Raw genomic sequence first — 19,024 nt, forward strand, 5'->3', positions numbered from 1 at the left:
CTTATCTTTCCTCAGCTAAGAAGTGATGGAGATGAAGTTGGAAAGGGAAGGGAAGTAGAATGACATTACTTAGTGTCTACTATCTATTGTATGCCAGATATAATTTAATGTTATTTTAACTTGAATCGTACTCAAAATGTGCAGGTAAGAAAACCTGTAGAAGTTAAAGAGCTTGCTCAAATTTGCAGAGCTAGTAGGAGGCCCACTAGGAAATTAAACCTAGAATGTTCTTACTCTGAAGCACATGTTATGCTATGAACCCATTTAGGGAGTTTCTGGTTTAGGAGAGCATTTTGGGGTAAGAGAGGAAAATCTCTCCTCAAGATTCAATGTTGAACCTTAAGAAAAGCACCGCAAGGATTCTGCAATGAGGGTAAGGCTGACTTGGTCAGTCCTGCCTCCTTCTTCCCAACTATGTGTTGTCTCCACTTTTCCCATACTTGCTATTCTAACTTTTGCTGAGCTCTTTCAAATATTCTAGCTTTCTTCTTTTGGGATGTTTGCATAACATATTGGAATAATCACAGGTTCATGCCTTGGCTCCTCCAAATATTAGATGTACTGACACAAGCAAGAGTTATTCATTTTCAGGAAAAAAACCCCACAATACTGGATAGTTTTATTGTGAGGATCTGAGAAAATAGCACACATGAACACTTTTGCTCTAACTGCCATCATTTGGGACTGGGCCATAAAGAAACTGAGATTAAATGTGATAGATCAAGACAGAAATGAGATTGCAATTAGGGTCACTGAGTAGGCTGAGTCAGGTTTTAAGGGGAGAAATCAACAAGTTGGTGCTAAACAGTATGTCTATTTTTTAATGTAACATCTGATATCCAAAGAGCCAGACATTAGGACATATTGTAGGTGAGCAGTGAGAGTTGCCATGGCATGGAAGAGAAGAACAAAGATGCTCATCCTTACAGGTGGGCCGAAAAGATAACGGTGAATTCATTAACAAGAAGCAATCCTGCATCCAGGAAAGTCAACAGTCATTATTACAAAGACTCTTTAGGAAGCAGGTATCCCAGATGACAGATAGGGCTAAGTTTCAGAAGCAGAACTACACCCTAATCCAGATTGTCCAAGGAAGCCTCGCAAAAAGGAAGGCAGGCTGACAGTTTTTAAGGGGGCTGGGATCCCAAGTAATCAACCAGGGCCAGGTACCAGACAAACAGTCTCTATGTCCCAGAGCCTGCTGAAATCATTCAAACTGGCCAATCCAAGGTCCACTTACCCTGCCTAACCCCTTCCTTCCCCGCAGAAACCACAATAGAAGCATTTGCCTACAGTTTCCCCACCTTCCTTTGACTCGTGACTGACCTGGTGCTTCCCTGGGTGGCCCTCTGTCACGTGGCAGGCCACTTCTCTTGAGAACTGTGGGGAATAAACTATCTTTCCAAAGGTTGTTGTTTCCTAATCTATTGGTCTTACTCTACCTCAACTTTTCTATTAATATACTACATTTTAAAATAGATTCAGGTCCTCCAACAAGATAAAAGGTCTAATCTCCATAAATAGTACATGAAGTGGGTCTGGGGAACCAGGCAGAAATCTAGTTTTCAGGTACTACTATCCAAAGTACCATCTCTCCTGCCGATGGTGAATATTAGTTATAAGAACTGAAATGTGAGAACCCAGAGAACATGAATTTGAGAGAGAAAATCTGCAGAGAAGTTTGATTCTTCAACTTTTGGTATCAGAATCACCTGTGGAGTTGATTAAACAGGCAGATGGTGTGGCCCCACCCTTGAGAGATTTCTATGCAGTGGATGTGAGGTGTGGTTTAGGAATCTGCAGAGCTTAACTTAGTTCAAGGTCAGCTCCACTCCAAAATTCAAGAGCCATTGATATGGGGCCTGACACCAGCACTCTTGCCCTCAGTGTTTCAGCCATAAATAAGGGTTGGGAAATAGGAGACCTTTAAGAGTCAAACACAACAACTGGGACACAAGGATGGTTCAACATATGCAAATCAATCAGTGTGATCCACCACATCAACGAAAGAAAGGACAAAAATCACACGATCATCTCAATTGATGCAGAAAAAGCATTTTATAAAATCTAACACCCATTTATGATAAAAAAAAAAAAACTCTTACCAAAGTGGTTATAGAGGGAACATATCTCAACAAAATAAAAGCTGTTTATGATGAACCCACAGCAGCACAATACTCAATGGTGAAAAAATGAAAGCCTCCCCAGTAAGATGTGGAACAAGGCAGGGGTGCTCACTCTCACCACTTCTAGTCAACACAGTTTTAGGCTTAAAGACTTAAATATAAGACAAGACACGATAAACCTTCTAGAAGAAAACATAAGCAAAACATTCTCTGACATAAATCTTAGCAATGTTCTCCTAGGGCAGTCTACCCAGGCAATAGAAATAAAAGCCAAAATAAACAAATGGGACCTAATTAAACTTTTGCACAGCAAAGGAAACCATAAGTAAAACAAAATGACAACCTAGAGAATGGGAGAAAATATTTGCAAATGATGCAGCTGACAAAGGTTTAATTTCCAGAATACATAAACAACTCATACAATATAACAACCACAACAACAGCAAAACAACCCAATCCACAAATGGAAAGAAGACCTAAACAAGCAATTCTCCAGTGAAGACATACAAATGGCTAACAGGCACATGAACAAAATGCTCAATATTGCTAGTTATTAGAGAAACGCAAACCAAAATAGCAATGAGGTATCACCTCACACCAGTCAGAATGGCCATCATTCAAAAGTCCACAAACAATAAATGCTGGAAAGGGTGTGGAGAAAAGGGAACCCTCCTACTCTGCTGGTGGGAACGTAGTTTGGTGCAGTCATTATGGAAAACAGTATGGAGATTCCTCAAAAAACTAAAAATAGACTTACCATATGACACAGCAATCCCACTTCTGGGTATATATCCAGAGGGAACTCTAATTCGCAAAGATACATGCATCCCAATGTTCATAGCAGCACTATATACAATAGCCAAGACATGGAAGCAACCTAAATGTCCATCAACAGATGACTGGATAAAGAAGAGGTGGTATATTTATACAATGCAATACTACTCCACTGTAAAAAGAAGAGTGCCATTTACAGCAACATAGATGAACCTGGAGATTGTCCTTCTAAGTGAAGTAAGCCAGAAAGAGAAAGAAAAATACCATATGCTATCACTCATGTGGAATATAAAAAAAAAAAGGGGGGGAGGCGGGACACTAATGAACTCATCTACAAAACAGAAGCACACTCACAGACATAGTAAACAATCTTGTGGTTACTGAGGGAAAGGGAGTGGGAAGGGATAAATTTGGGAGTTTGAGATTGGCAAATATTAGCCATTATATATAAAAACAGATTAAAAAATGTCTTCTGTATAGCCAGGGAACTATATTCAGTATCTTTTAATAACCTTTAATCAAAAAGAATATGAAAATAAATACATGCATCTATATGCATGACTGAGACATTGGGCTATATACCAGAAATTGATACACTGTAACTGGCTATACTTCAATAATAAAAATAAAGAATCAAACACAACAAAAATATATTTTTTGAGTGAATGCTGACCAAGTATTTTTATAATCTTGGTTACTGTGTTTTATTTGTTTCATCTTTATTTGTCACAGGTGTGTTTGTTCCATAGTGATTTTGAAGGAAAAAAGTTAACAATTCTCCTGCCCCAAAGCAAAGGACACAAAAAAGAAACACACTTACAGTAGCCTGTTGTTTTTCTGCTTTCTCAGATGTCTCTTTAAGTTGATTTTCCAGGGCCTCCTGGAGAGACTTCATTTGTTCTCTTGTTTAATAGAAAATAAAGAGCAAAAGAAAGACATAATATAATTCTGTTATTTCCTATGTATACCATGAAAGGAAGTTTTGCTATTTATATACATTTAGGAAACAGATAACTAGAATGCATAGAGACACAGTTAAGCATGCAAGATGTAGCTCTCAGGATTCTGGTAATAAAAAGTTTTCTCTCCCATGCAAGCTCTAAAAGCAAGTTGTGTTTAAAGGAAATTGCCTTGCTATTGTGTCTTATAAGAATCTCACTGTGAGAATCATCTGTGAGCTGCATAATGCATTAAATCAAATCAATATAATAATTAGAGTTGGAAAGCTAATGTTAGTGACAGCGTGCCAGGGTGTGAACATGCTGTTTTAAAAAGAAATTTACCATAGACTTGCTGATAGGAGAAAATTATCATTCCCTTGGATGTTCCTAATTGACTAGTTCCAAAGCATTGTGTTTTAGACATCCTGTATAAGGCCTGAGACTTTTTGTAAAAAACAAAGAGAAAAAAGACTTATTTATTGGGGTTAATAAAAGAAATCATGTCTGCGTGTATATACACATGTGTCTCAAGCTCACTGGGACATATGGGCCCTGTCTCACTTATTAAAAATATAACTCTTTTCATAAATATGCATTCCTCTGAAAGGTTTAGGATTTGCTCAACTATGGCAAATTTCATTATCTTCCTGTGCCTTCATTTTATCACCTAAGCTATCACTTCAAAAAGTTCAGACATCAGATAACAGGGTATGAGTGAGTGTGTATGTTAAGTATGACTAGAGAAATGAACTCCTTCAAAACAACAGCAAAAATCAAACAGAAACCTTTTCTAGTTTTACCGGCACACAAACTAATTTAAAATTTCCATCTAGTGCCAAAAGACAATTTCCAGGACAAAAATATTTTCTTGGTGTGTAACCACAATAGAGAGACTAGGGGATAGGAGAGTGTGCTCTTAGACTCATTTTCTTTATCTATAAAATGGGCACAATGATAGAACTTTCCTCATATGTTTGTATGAGGTTTAGAAGATACAATGTAGGCAAAATGCTTAGCAGATGCCTGGAAAATAATCATTTAATACAGATGAGACCATTATCACAACTCTTAGGCACCACTCAGGGTCCTTATGTTCATTGTTTGGCCACCACATCCTGCACAACCACGAGCTGCTCTTTCATCCAAAAGGACTCAATGATGCTCCCAGATGTCTTACCACAGAAACCTTTAGGTCCCAGTTTCAATTTCAGGAACACCCATGAGAGTCTATATGATTTCTGGAGTCAATTTGGATTTTGTTTTCAAAGCAAAGTATATAAAAGGAACAAGTTATAAAATAATTACAGTCACTTTGCTTCTTAGATGTTTTATACTTGTTTGGGGAAAACATTAACCTGCTTTTGTTTAAAGTGAATTTTAAGTCTCAGCTTCCATTACTGCCTCAAACAGGTTTCACTTATCAGAACTGTTTGATATATGATACTTAAAATCTGGACTTCCATTATTGCTTTTGATATTTTCCACAAAGGACATTTATAGCATGATATAGTGTAATATAATATAATATAACATAATATAATATAATATAATATAATATAATATAATATAATATAAGTCTGTGTATATTGTAGACTTGCAGTTTACCAAGCACTCTATACACTTCAAATGAACTACAATATTGATTTGCAGACAGGAAACTGATGCACAGAGAGGTGGTGAAATTGTGTTCTGGAGCCTACATGCTCAAATTCTACAGCCATTACACTAGCTCTATTCAAAGAGAGAGACAGAAAGGAAGGATCTGCATACTATCCCTAACACTCAAATCTTCAACAAGTACTGAATAAAAATGCAGTCAGATTATTATATTTCCCAACTAAAAAAAAAATTATGATAAAATCTTATAACATTTACTATTTCTGGATTTAAAATTTTTATTTTTAAAGTGATACAGATATTTTTAAATTAAATTATAAAATGTATTTTATAAACATTTAAATGAGTATGTGTGTGCATATATATATATTCAATATATATATATATATATATAATATATATTCAAAAATGCCCACATACTGACATCTATAGGCAATAAGGAGTAAGACAAAAAATAAACTGCAAAGGCTGTTCAAAACTGGAGAAGGCAGAGGATTCTGCATATTTTCATGGCAGGGAAAGCTATCAGACATAATGGTAAAGTGGGCCTTTTGAAACTTCTGAATCTCTCCATCTCCTCTTCCGCCTTTCAGGCTTATTTCTGCACACGCTCACTGATCTCATGCTTTAGGTGGCCCCAGACTCCTGTAGACTTGTTAAGTTCCACTCCATTGAGAAAGGACCACTGACTTGCTTATGGACCGGCTCCCTCCACCAACTGTGATTTGCACAAACTATTGAGAGCTGCTCTGGGGCCCTATTTGGCACTGAACTGAAGCTTGAATTCTGAAGAACTGTTGGCCCCAGTGACAGGTAGGTTGTGATAGGTTCTCAGATGCTGAGTCCATTTCAGCACAGAAGTTCAGGGTTACAGGGGATTTTAAAAGGCAGCTGTTTCACACATCTTCCATCCCAAATTATATACATAAAAATACCTCACCCAAATCCCCCTACAGGGAGTTATCTTTCTGAGTGGTTACCAGCTTGTATTGTCATAACATCACAGGTAAAGAACTTGCTGTCATCCCAGGCATTCTGTTCATTTTCAGAGAACTCGATATGGTAAAATCCATTAGTACCCGGAGTCCAAAACAGCATCTCCACCCACCAACCACTGTTGAGAATAAAATGTCTCATTCCTTTTTATTATCAACACAGCTTTTCGAAACGTCAAGGTACTCTATCCCAAGAGTCTCCACTTGTGGTTACATACTCTCACTCTTCACATAATATGGCTTGGAGGACTCTTTTACGAATATTATCTCGGCTGTCTAAATATTTCTGAAAATCTAGCAATCAAGAGTCAACACAGATTTCTCTCTCATGCAAAAGCATGTGTGCACATGTACACACACACACTCACACACACTCCCTTCTCTGTATCCCTTGGTGAAACTCTCTGCTCTCTCTACCTGGTTATTTATGGCCACCCCATATGCTCTGAGTTACTTATTCACAGTCTGGTTCCAGCTAGACAGAGAGATTTATTAGTTGCCTCTTGGTTACAGTTCCAAGAGGGACATTCTAATTGATTCAGTTTTATTTTGGTGGCCAACTCTGAGCTAATTAACTGTGGCCAGTGGTTTCAGAGTCACATAAAAGAAGCATGATTTCTAGGGACCACTTCTCCAGGTAAATGCCAGGTGGCAAGGATCCCAGGGGACAAGGGGTTACTGAGAACTAGGTGTATAGCTAAGTGACATCTGCAATACATTATACTCTTTCAGACTCTGATGATACTTCTAAATTTGCAATCAGTTAATAATTTTTTTATATTCTAAGGTGATTTTTTTTCTCTTTTACTGTTTATTAATCTCTCTTATTTTGGAAATGAGATACACAGCCTCCTTCACATTCAGATAACCAAGATTTTCATATATCTGTAAGTAAATGGCAAAAACTAATATATCAAATGTCATATCCTTTTGAGAATTCACCTATTGTTCAGATTTATTAAATTTTCCATTCTGACTGTAGGTGTGTACATTATACAAGTCATGCGTTTTAAACACATTTTATAATTTTGGATAGAATTTTGAAATCTCAATACTAAAATATCTGCTCCATCTAACTCATGCATTGAAAGACTCGGTTCATCATCTAGTCATTTGTACACCTTACCAAATGAATAGATGATGACCTGAAATTCTTAGTAACTCTAACCACATTTTTCCTGGTTTGCCTGGATAATTCATGTGTCATGTAGAAACAGCCATAGATAATTTAAGAAAACATCAGCAAACAAAAGAATTAGGCTTTTCCTTAACCACATTGTGCCTAAGTCTGTCTCTTCATCTGGGTTTCTCCTGCAATGAAGAAAGGCTGACTTCATTGCTCTTTCCTCATTGATGAGATCTCTCTGTCCTCTAGGTCATCTTTCCTCAACCTGGTCTATATCTCCTTCCTACCTTGAACAATGTTGTCAGAACAACTGCTCTAAAATACTTCTTTAAATATATTATTCCTTTATAGAGCTACCTAAAATGGGTTCTCTGTTGCTTATGCTGAAGTCCACTCTGGGCCAGCCTTTAAGAGTGGTCGCAGCCTACGCACACAACTTTATTTTCTGATCTACCCTGACTCACCCTGTCTTCTTAAGTCACTGCAACCCTCTCACTGGTGTTACACATGTCATTTCCCTTTTTATGTTTTTGTTTCTACCCTTTCCCAACATGGAAGAATCAACAAAAGCAATGATTTTCGATGACTCTTGGTCTGTTTAGACTAGCTATTTCTATTGAAAATGTTTATAATTCTCCAACACTAACTCAGTGAACCACAGATACTTGTGTGATATTGAACATAGGTGTTTTTAAGAGGTGGCTTATTTCAAACCAATAAAATAATTTAAAATGATGCACTTTGGGAAACATGCTTAGACGTATATTTTATATGAGCTCCTTTGAATATCGGACTTTGGAGAGAATTTCATGTTCTAGAAATAGTAATTTTATTTAAATAATAGAAAGAGTCAATAGAAGATACTTGAGTTGATATTTTTAACATGTCATTGACTCAATGACATACGATTTCTGGGTCAAGGTGCAAGGACAGTGGAGAAGATACAAGATGGTGAGAAGGGACTACATAGTGTAGCACCTGTCAACCTTTGTAACAGCTTCTTGCATGGATCGGTATACTAACTTGAAGGGGAATAGCTATAGGTAAGACACAGCAGAGCAAATTCCAATTAACACAACTCTCAGAAATTCACGTAAGCATTTTGAGCAACAATTTCCTCTTTACTAAATGGGGATAAAAATCTCTCTCAGGTAATTGTGGTGTTGAAACAAGAAATTCACATATATATATATATATATATATACATATATATAAATATATAGCATCTAGCAGAGCCTCTAGTAAATGTATAAAAAAATAACAAATGTTGGCTTGTTTCTACCTTAAAAATGCCTTGGCATTTTTTTTCTTTGAGAAACAATTTCAAGTCATATAGCTTTTTAATATTGCATAGAAATCTAGCCCCTAATTCAGTTCCTTCAAAAACAAGCCAACACTAATAACACTGCTCTAATTCTACTATATTGTTAATAAGATTACCCCATCCCTTGCCATCCCCACCATTATCACGTTTTGATAACTATTAAAGTTATCAAGTTTTGATAACTATTAAAAATAGAACCCTGAGGTCGATGTATCAGCATCATTCATCACCAGGAAACTTGTTAGAAATGCAGTATGTCAAGTGCTACCCTACATTTATTGTATAAGAATCTGCATTTGAACAAGATTCTCATACATTCAAGTTTAATAAGAATATAAATAAATAAATGCATTTAGAAGAAACCTAGTCTTGTGAAGTCTCTGAATAGAGTAACTATGAGGGGAAAAAAAGAGCTGAGAAAATAAAAGGAAAACACATACTTACCTTTGTTTCTGACTTATTTCCAGAAGCCTCTGAACTTCAGTTTTGGCAGATTTCTCATCATTTTTCAAAGTCTGATAAGAAAAGTGGGAAAAGGAGGCCTTATTTGGGTCATAAATTGAGGTTCACTCTACTTTTGTGTCTTTGGCATAAGGTGTGGCTGCACTTATCCCTGAAATAAGAATGTGCAAATGAGGCCAGAGTGGTCCCCATGGCTCTCAGGATGCACAATTTATGACACTAACTAGTCCCAGTGCTGCACAGTGAGTGAAAGGGAATCACCTGAGTTTCAGCCGTTAGAGGTTTAGTGGAGGAGAAAGTATTCTCCCAGTATCTAGGTCTCTATAAATGAGTATAAAATATATCTTCTGCTCTTCATCTGAAGTCCTACTGGGTTCTCTGCAGGCATGTTAAACTGTTCTGGCATAGTTTCTACAGACCCAAGGGGACATAAGAGAACTCCCTAAATAAGCTAAGTAATAATACATTCAAGATCAAGGCAGTCAAACGGCAGGCACCTGTTTAGTCTTGTCTGTTATGTATGAGCAATGCATTAGAACACACAGAAAAACTAGGGTCATTTAAAATTGTAACTGTTCTGTACAGATAGTGTATTAAGGGGAAAAAAATCACCTAGTCATTAGTGCTTATTTACTCTGGCAAATTCAGCATTAATAGAACATGAATTGAAACAGAAAAGGCCACTGAGCTTTTCTCATTAGAGCCTATTCCATTAAGGCTTTTCTAGGAACTTTATTATTTATACCCAGTAAACTGTTTAATAGGGTAACCTACCCTTCTTGATATCAAAATTTGAAACAGGCAATCATATTGTTTGTAGAAGGAGCAGCTATGATGGGTAAGGGATTGACAGTAAGAAGAATGACAAACACTTAACATCATTTAACAACAAAGGCATGGTGTCTACCTTCAGCAATTTTTCAACCTAATGCTGGAAACAATATTCATACAGTAAGTTAAGTGTTCTGATACAGATGTCATAGGGTGAACTTCGTAATTGATGCCGCTTCCCTAAAATGACTAACTGATGTCATTATTAGAAAGCAGCCGATAAAAAGTGCTCTGTTTTCTTTGGGGGGAAAAGTAACTTGACATAAAAGACAAAAATAGCAGAATTGGGGGGAAATCGCCAGTCATGGACTTATAGTTCAAAGTGCATCATGGCCCTATGACTGGGGGCATAATCTCCCCTTTGACTTCCTTACCTGATAAACAGGCATGAGAATTTTGAAGAGTCCACATTAGTTGTTGACTGGAAAACTCAAAGGGGATAATAGATATGGGAAAGCATGTGGTGAAAAGTACAATAAAAATATGCTTATTCATTGACCATCTGCTATAATCTGGACATTCTGAACAAAACCAAGATTAAAAGGGCACAGCCTGTCCTCAAGAAGTTAAAAACACACACACATATGAGATGAAGAAATGAAAAGGTGAAAAGGGTAGGAATGCAGATGGGGGTCTGCAAAGTGTATCCAATTAAAAGAGTAGGAGAGTTCTTCATTATTTTTTCCCCAGTAATGTCCAGAGAAGGGAGGTGTACATCTTGGAAAATAATTTTGATGGCTTTAAGAATTCCAAAGATTGATATATCTACTAAATGATCATTTGTTGTTTATTGATTGAGCTATATTACCATGCCATGTGCTATGTTTACAGAGATGAACAAGACTTTCAAATCTCATGTCTTCAGGAAGCCCCATTGGAAAAAAAAAGTATCATGGGCAATACAGTTATTTACTATAAGTTTGAAACCTGGAATCACCATTTATTAGATGTATGACTTTGGGAGATTCCAGTGGCTTATCTGAGTCTTATTTCCTCATTTTACAATGAGTAAAATATTACCTTAATTTTGTGAAGAGATTGTTAAGGGGATTTAATAAGATAAAACAATTTTAAAAATCCACCTTGCACAATGGCTGGCACAAAATAAATTAAAGGTATTTTTAAAATTGCAATTACATTTAGTGATAGTATTGTTACCCTTTCAAAAAGGTGACTCTACAAAATTTTATATTTCTTCCAAGTAATTTCCTAGAATGAAATTAGATGTCTTAACTTAGGCTACTAGTATAGAGAGACTGAGTGGCCTGGAAACACCATAAATACTGACCACTCATGAGCATTTATTTCACCATATGCTTGAAAAATTCTCAATGTGCCAGGGGTTCCATGCCTCCGAAAAGGTGCAAGTGTCTTAAATATTCTTTGCAGTCTCATAAAACTTGTGAATTTCTACTTAATGATAAGGTGCAGTTCTAGCATCAGATTCCAATGGAAATCAAGATGTCTCCATTTTCATCCTAGTCAGTGCTTCCCGAAAGCTTTGTGCATATTTCCATCGTAGAACTGTTATTCCTGCACTGTTACAGCCTGTTACTTGTCACTGCATCCTACTGGAGTGTGAGTGATTTTTTTTTCCCCACTATTTTTATGCTCTCAAGATGTAACACAACTTCTGGAACAAGAACTTGGGCGTTGGGCTCAAACTAACAGATCTGCCTCCTAACTATCTGTGTTCTTAGTTTCCTAACCTTTTTCTAACTCTGTTTTCTCACTTATAAAATAAGACTAATAATAATTGTAGCATAATTATAACTTGAATATTAAATAATCATTGGAGAAAGAGTACCTAACACAGGGGACCATGTTCAATAAACTGTAGTGGTTACCGACATCATCATCTTCATCATAGGAATAAAAAGCCAAGGAAAATGGTGACTACACGTGGTTCAGAAACATGGTTCAGTGCAATAACTATCACTCTGGAGTCAGACTGTCTGCATTTAGACTCCGGCTTCCTTTGTGACATTCAAGCATGACTCCTCACGTGTAACAAGAAAAGTCACGTTTATAGTACCCACCCTCATTGATGTACTATGAGAGTTAAATCCTATAATACATGCAAAGCTTTTAGTATACAGTAAGTAGTCAATAAATACAATGTTAAAGGCAAATATTAAAATATATTCTCAGATATTTCAAAAACTTTTTTATCAGATATAGATCTTGTCTTTGGTTTTCGACTGAGACTTCGCTGAGTGCTAATACATTTTCACAGATGACATTCTCCCTTCTAAGGCATTTACTCATTTTAGTAATGAGGTTTATTAAAGAGTTTTCAGAACTATCTTTTGTGGAAATTAAAGTTCTCTTCTAGAGATCATGTCTATATTCATTTAACTCTTGGTCATAATTACTTTTCACCATTTTGTAATATAAAAAACACTGGGGTCAAATTTACCTTAGAAACTATGAGAAATTGATGGCTTTGCCAAGCACAATTTTCTCATTCCTGAATTTGCAAACCACAGATTCCCAGACTGCATTTCAAATGACATTTCTCTTCAAAGCTCATATAATAATAAATAATAACTCCCATGTTCAAGCCCCAAAATATGTTCAAAACTGGTTAAGAAAATGCTGAAGTCTTTACATGTTAATCTGCCAAGACAAACCAGGTGACTCCTTATCCTTTGTTGCTGAGAAATTTAGCGTTCATCTCACCTGAAGGTTGAATTTAATTCCGTCAAGTTCTCTTGATGTCTTTGTCAGCCGACGGAGGATGGTGCTTCGCTCCTTAAAGACTTCTTTCAGCTGCTTCTCTAGCTCTTCATAGTCCTGTCTAACACAGAAAGAAAAGGCATGAGAGCCCCCCAAACGCTTCCACTTGGCTCCAACCACTTCAGCCATAATCACAAACCCTTGCATCTTCAGCAAAATCTAGATGACTTGAGACCTTAATTACTAGGATGCTTTGTTTTTATTATTTTGTCTAAAAAAGGAACGTTGAAAAGCTAGTTTTATAAAAAAGATTTCATTTTGCATTGACGACTACTCAGGCTATCGAGAGTTTCTAGAGCAGTTTATCAGACACCTCTTGGAAACTAGATATTTTCTGTGGTGTTCCACACTGTTTTCTAAGCTCCTTGAAGTTTTCCATCAAGAGATATGACTTGAACCAATGTATCTTAGAGATGGAGACAGGGTCTGACAGTAGGGGGACAAATTTGGAGGCTGAACCAAAACAGAATGGAGGGGCCTTGCTTCACCCTGGTTATAGGCAAGGAAATACATTGAAAAATCACCTCTTTCCAAATGTATCTAAGAATCTTTATTGCCATTAAAAAGTATTGGAAGAAGCAAAATAACTCTTAAAAATCAGTCCATAAATAGAGTAATTAAAGTGAAATTTGAACAAATTTGTTAACTATTACCATGGAAGTTTTATTTATCTCAGTATCATATATATACACACACACACAATATATATACATATATATATGTATATATATATACATACATACATACACACATATTTTTTCATTTTTCTTGTATGGTCTTTGCAAGACTATAAGGTACTGTAATTTTAATTTTCCAACATAAAAGAATTTGGCTCAGAAAATGTAAGTTACTACCTTAAGATCCTTTTAAGGAATAAATGAACAAGTAGTCTGTGTGTATGTGTGTGTGAATATGTTTGTGTATGTTAAGGCAAATATGTACGTGCAAGGGAAGAATGTAGACATGGAAACATATATTTCCAGTACAGCCTAGAACTATACCTGAATAGGGGAAGCTTAAAAATGATTAATTGGGACATACAGGCAATTAGACATTAGAGTTGCTAATCCAGGGAAGACTTCCTGGTAAAAGTAATATAAAATATATAATATGCACTTTGAAAAGATAAGTAGAAATTAGGTATATGAGAGAGGAAAGCAGGTGTAAATACTAATGAAAATAAGTCTACTGAATTTAAAAAGTGCATAAATGTCAAAAGGTTTGGAATAGTAAATGGGGGTTGAGAAATTTGCTGCTGAAATTAGGATGTGGAAAGCATGAGCGAAAGTGCCAGACTCTTAAATGATGGTTAGGAATGTGGGCATTGTTTTGAAAACAAGGGGGAGTAACTGAAGGGTTTTAAGCAGGGACTGGCATGGTCAGCTTTATGTTTCGGGGGAGATTTCCCTGGCTAAGGACTGGGGAATGCATTGGAAGGCACTCCCTGGAGTAAAGGAGTCTGTTAAGGAAGTTACCACTGCAATATTCCAGGGAAAAGACTGTGGTGTCCTAAATTAGATTAGAAGCAGTGGAGACAGGGAAGCTTGGATTGATTTTAGCAAAACATACAAAATCAAATCAGTAACATATAATTTTAAACAATTACTTTGTATGTGTGTGTTACAGGGAAAAGAGTTAGTTATTAATGTTGCCATGTCTCTGGTTTAGAAAACAGCCCTCCTTTGAGAGACAATTCATAGTATGAACAGTTTTTTAATGAAAGCTGGTGGACAAGTTCAATTTTAAACTTGTGAGAAAATGGCTCAAACTTTCTCATCCTTAGTTTCTTTATCTGTAAGATGCAATGCTACTACATTCACCTCACCCAGATCATTATGTGTTACAGAGTGAGCAATCTGTGTAGATCTTTGAACCCATAGTAGGTAATTAATTTTTAAAACATATAAAAGTTTTAATGAGAAATTTGATGAATTCACAGCCTTTCTGCAAATTATAAAGGAACTGGGTCCATCCTATTACAGATGCAGGCCATCTTTAATAGGTTTCTATTACAATTCTTTGCCTTTTCTCATTTTTTAAATGCAGGTTTCTAGTACTCTTCACATTCTTCTTGTTAGAAGGAAATTGGAATGTTCCACTTTGCAAGAACCTCAATATTTCTCTCTGGCCTTGAGATTTTCACTGATGAAGAGTAACCAGTCAGTAACCAGACACGTATTAATGCCCTAGGTTTCCTTGCAGTCTCACTAATGTCAAGTCAGTTAATGAAAAGCAAAGCACATTGTCGTTTACTTCTAATTATACAACTTTACTTCATGACCTACTTTTTTCTCCTGAACGTTTGACAATAAACACATCTCCAAAATTACCTTAGGTGACCATAATAAATCACAGTGTTAGATAATACACATTGACAATGTATTACATGTGTGAACGAAAATACCGCAATGTGAGTGAAAATACTGCAAACATATCAGTAAACAAAGAATGCTGAAACCAAGTCATCAGCGGCTGCCGCCACCCCCTAGTGGGGATGGGCCTGCAGCTCAGCCTCGGGAGCCACTCACAATGGTGCCCTCTGAGCGGACTCAGAATCAGGACAGGATACCGGCCCTAGATAGCTAGTTGCTTGTCAAAGGAATGAATTCAGTGAGCCCAAATGTTTGCTTCCTCCCTTACATAGAAAAGCACTAAATTCTTTAACTTGAGATGCCTGGTTTTCTTTAGATAACAAGCAATCTTTTATTGTTCCAACTACCTGGTCTTTGTTGTAAAGCTCCTATCTATCCTAGCTCCTCCCCTACCTCTTCGGAGCAGTCCCTCAGAGCCATGTGATGGGCTGTCATCCCAGCTCAAGTCCTCCCGCCAAATAAAACGTAACTTTTAACTTTTAGGCTGCACGTTTATTTCAGTTGACACATGTAAGATGGTCATACATATATTCACTTATCTAATCTTCAAAACAACACTGAGATAAGCACTAAGATTAAACAGCACTAGTATTAAGCTCATTTTACAGTTGAAAAAATTAAGTCATAGGAATAGTAACTTTCAAGAAAATGTTAAGGAAGTGGTATCTTCAGTGTCCAACGTCTTTGCCATTATACTGTAAGAACATACTGACTGGCTAGGAGTTTGTTATAGCTAAATGTTCACTGTGACTGTCACAGAACTTATTGTATGCTACTTCTTCCATCACTGCTGCATATCAAAGTTTTCAGTACTAGATGTATTTTCCATTTATTATTTGCCATTAAATAAAATTATGAATAGCATTTCCTTTATCATTATTTATAATCAATCTTTAATTCCATTATCATATTTGGCCTTCAAATAACTTTGTGAGGAAAGGAGAACCAATTTAAATTCCTTTATTTCTGGCACATACATTGAGAACCATGAGGATACAATTTTTTAGAAAAAAAATAGCACCATTATACTTTTTTAAAACATTTTTTATTGTGTTATAGTCATTTTACAATGTTGTGTCAAATTTCAGTGTAGAGCACAATTTTTCAGTTATACGTGAACATATATATATTCATTGTCACATTTTTTTTCACCGTGAGCTACCACAAGATCTTGTATATATTTCCCTGTGCTATACAGTATAATCTGTTTATCTATTCTACATTTTGAAATCCTAGTCTGTCCCTTCCCATCCCCCGCCCCCTTGGCAACCACAAGTTTGTATTCTATGTCTATGAGTCTGTTTCTGTTTTGTATTTATGTTTTTTTTGTTTTTTGTTTTTAGAGCGATCTCCTATGGTATTTTTCTTTGTCTTTCTGGCTTACTTCACTTAGAATGATATTCTCCAGTAACATCCATGTTGCTGCAAATGGCGTTATGTTGTCAGTTGTTATGGCTGAATAGTATTCCATTATATAAATATACCACATCTTCTTTACCCAGTCATCTGTTGCTGGACATTTAGGCTGTTTCCATGTCTTGGCTATTGTAAATAGTGCTGCTATGAACATTGGGGTGCAGGTGTCATCCTGATGCATGCCCAGGAGCGGGATTCCTGAGTCATATGGTAAATCTATTCCTAGTCTTTTGAGGAATCTCCATACTGTTTTCCACAGTGGCTGCACCAAACTGCATTCCCACCAGCAGTGTAGGAGGGTTCCCTTTCTCCACAGCCTCTCCAGCATTTGTCATTTGTGGACTTCTGAATGATGGCCATTCTGACTGGTATGAGGTGATACCTCATTGCAGTTTTGATTTGCATTTCTCTGATAATTAGTGATACTGAGCATTTTTTCATCTATAGAACCACTCTAGATTCAATCATTCAAGGCTCGAAAGGGGAAAACAGGTTACTCTGTAGAAGTAACCTACCTTAACAGAAGCATAGGTTAGCATCTTATCAGATTTTCTTACATTTACAAATGCATGCATATTTATTTTCCAATACATGCCTTTTTTTCCTATAACATAAAACAAAAAAAATGACATGCAGTCATGTTTTGCAACTGGCTTGTTTGCCTTAGAGTTCTATCCACATACACACATACTACAATCCATTATGCCTGTGCTGCCATATATTTTACCACTGGACATTTAAGGTGTTTTCTCATGTTGGCAGTTCTCTTCATGGCTGAACTTGTTTACTCGTGTTTCTGTGATTATTTCCTGGTCAACCAAACAGCTCTGCACTGTGATTGATGTGATGCCAACATGCCACTGAAGGCAAGAGGCCCATATGTCTCTCTTCATCCAGAAAGCTAGCCTGGGCTTGCTCTTATTTTAGCTGGTCAGGGTTCTAAGAGAATTAGCAGAGGTAAAGGAGTATTTTTTTCCAGGTTTAATCATGAAATTGCAAGATATCACATCTGCCATACTGTATTGCTCACAAAGCAAGTCACAAGTCCAGTCCAGATTCAAGAGGCAGAAAAATACATTTCACTTCTTGATGGGAAAAGCTTGAAAGTCATTTTGTAAATGACATGTATGTAGGGGAGAAGAATGGTTATGATCATATTTGCAAATGATATATTACATAATGCCAGTTGCTGGGTTAACCTCCTGCACTTCATTTCTTAGGGACTGGCTAACTTGAGCATTAGTGGTTCTCCAATGCCTTTAAAAGGATTTTTTTGGACATTTTTTCCAGTTTTTCCATTGGCTTCAAAATTATTTAACAACAAATGTGTCCAACTTTACTAAAGATGGAAGTTTGGGGGTTATTATTTAACTAATTATTTTCTTTAGCTCTCAAAGGCAATCAGTTGCTCAACTGAATTCCAACTCTTCTCCCACTCTGAATATTTGAACACTTTTAGTTGCAACTACCCAATCCTACTGTCCTAGTTCAGGTCCTCATTATCTAAAATTTATTAGCACTATATTAACTGATTTTTTTTTTTTTTTTTTTTTTTTGCCTCTCCAACCCATTTAATGCACTGCTTTCAAATCAGACTTTGTAAACTTAAAGTTCTATTTGGATCAACTTATAGTTCAAAATACCAGAGGCCCCTCTGGCTATGTCAAGGTCAAGACCATCTGCCTTCTGGCTTGAAACTATCTTTATTTTCCTTTGGTTTCCTTTGCTCGGATTTTGTCTCTTTCATCTTTTATGTCTTGTGTTTGGTTAATAAGCAACTAAGGAGAATTTCTTGAAAATACTTAACTATGTTTTTATCTGTTTTCATTTGCATAAATTAAATGAAACTGAAATTAAAATAAGTCTCCCAAGTAATCATATATTCAATTCTTCCTTTTGGGAGCCAAGACTCTCAGAAACCATCATACTCAACAGAGTCTCACCATTTTTTATTTTAAAATACAAAACCTCCATATCAAGCTACTTTCTTCTCTATTCTCAACCTGTCTTCAAAGTTTCAACTTATATTAACTGTATATTATTTATGTATGTCTCACCATAAGATTGAAATCTTTGCATAAATGTTGTCTAGCACTACTACTGTAGCAGTAGTGAAGCATTTTCTACTGATAATGTTGAACTGAGCTCTGAGCGCTGTGCTTCTGAAAATTATCAATGATTAAGAAATTGCCTCCAAACACTTATGTTCTAGGAAATTCCTTACTGCCGAGAACCATCCTCCCCATATGACTTAGATAAGACTCAGAGATGACATCCTTTTTCACCTGTGACAAAGTCAAA

The 19,024-nt window shown here is 36.3% G+C and overlaps 1 protein-coding gene across 4 annotated transcripts in view; it reads right to left on the reverse strand.

The window, feature by feature from the left end:
* The window catches only part of LUZP2 (leucine zipper protein 2), a 422,350-nt gene that overhangs the window by 178,336 nt on the left and 224,990 nt on the right, over window positions 1-19,024 (reverse strand). For 3 of the 4 annotated variants that reach the window (XM_031459867.2, XM_031459865.2, XM_031459866.2), the window contains exons 2-4: window positions 12,879-12,996; window positions 9,348-9,418; window positions 3,721-3,802 (exon numbers count right to left, since the gene is read on the reverse strand). In XM_031459867.2, the coding sequence (XP_031315727.2) occupies window positions 3,721-3,795 (75 nt within the window). In that variant the 5' untranslated portion in view covers window positions 3,796-3,802; window positions 9,348-9,418; window positions 12,879-12,996. The remainder of the gene's footprint in view (window positions 1-3,720; window positions 3,803-9,347; window positions 9,419-12,878; window positions 12,997-19,024) is intronic. The other variant, XM_031459868.2, reaches the window with a different exon arrangement.

The sequence above is a fragment of the Camelus dromedarius genome, chromosome 12 (assembly GCF_036321535.1).
Source record: "Camelus dromedarius isolate mCamDro1 chromosome 12, mCamDro1.pat, whole genome shotgun sequence".
NCBI classification, from domain to species: Eukaryota; Metazoa; Chordata; class Mammalia; order Artiodactyla; family Camelidae; genus Camelus; species Camelus dromedarius.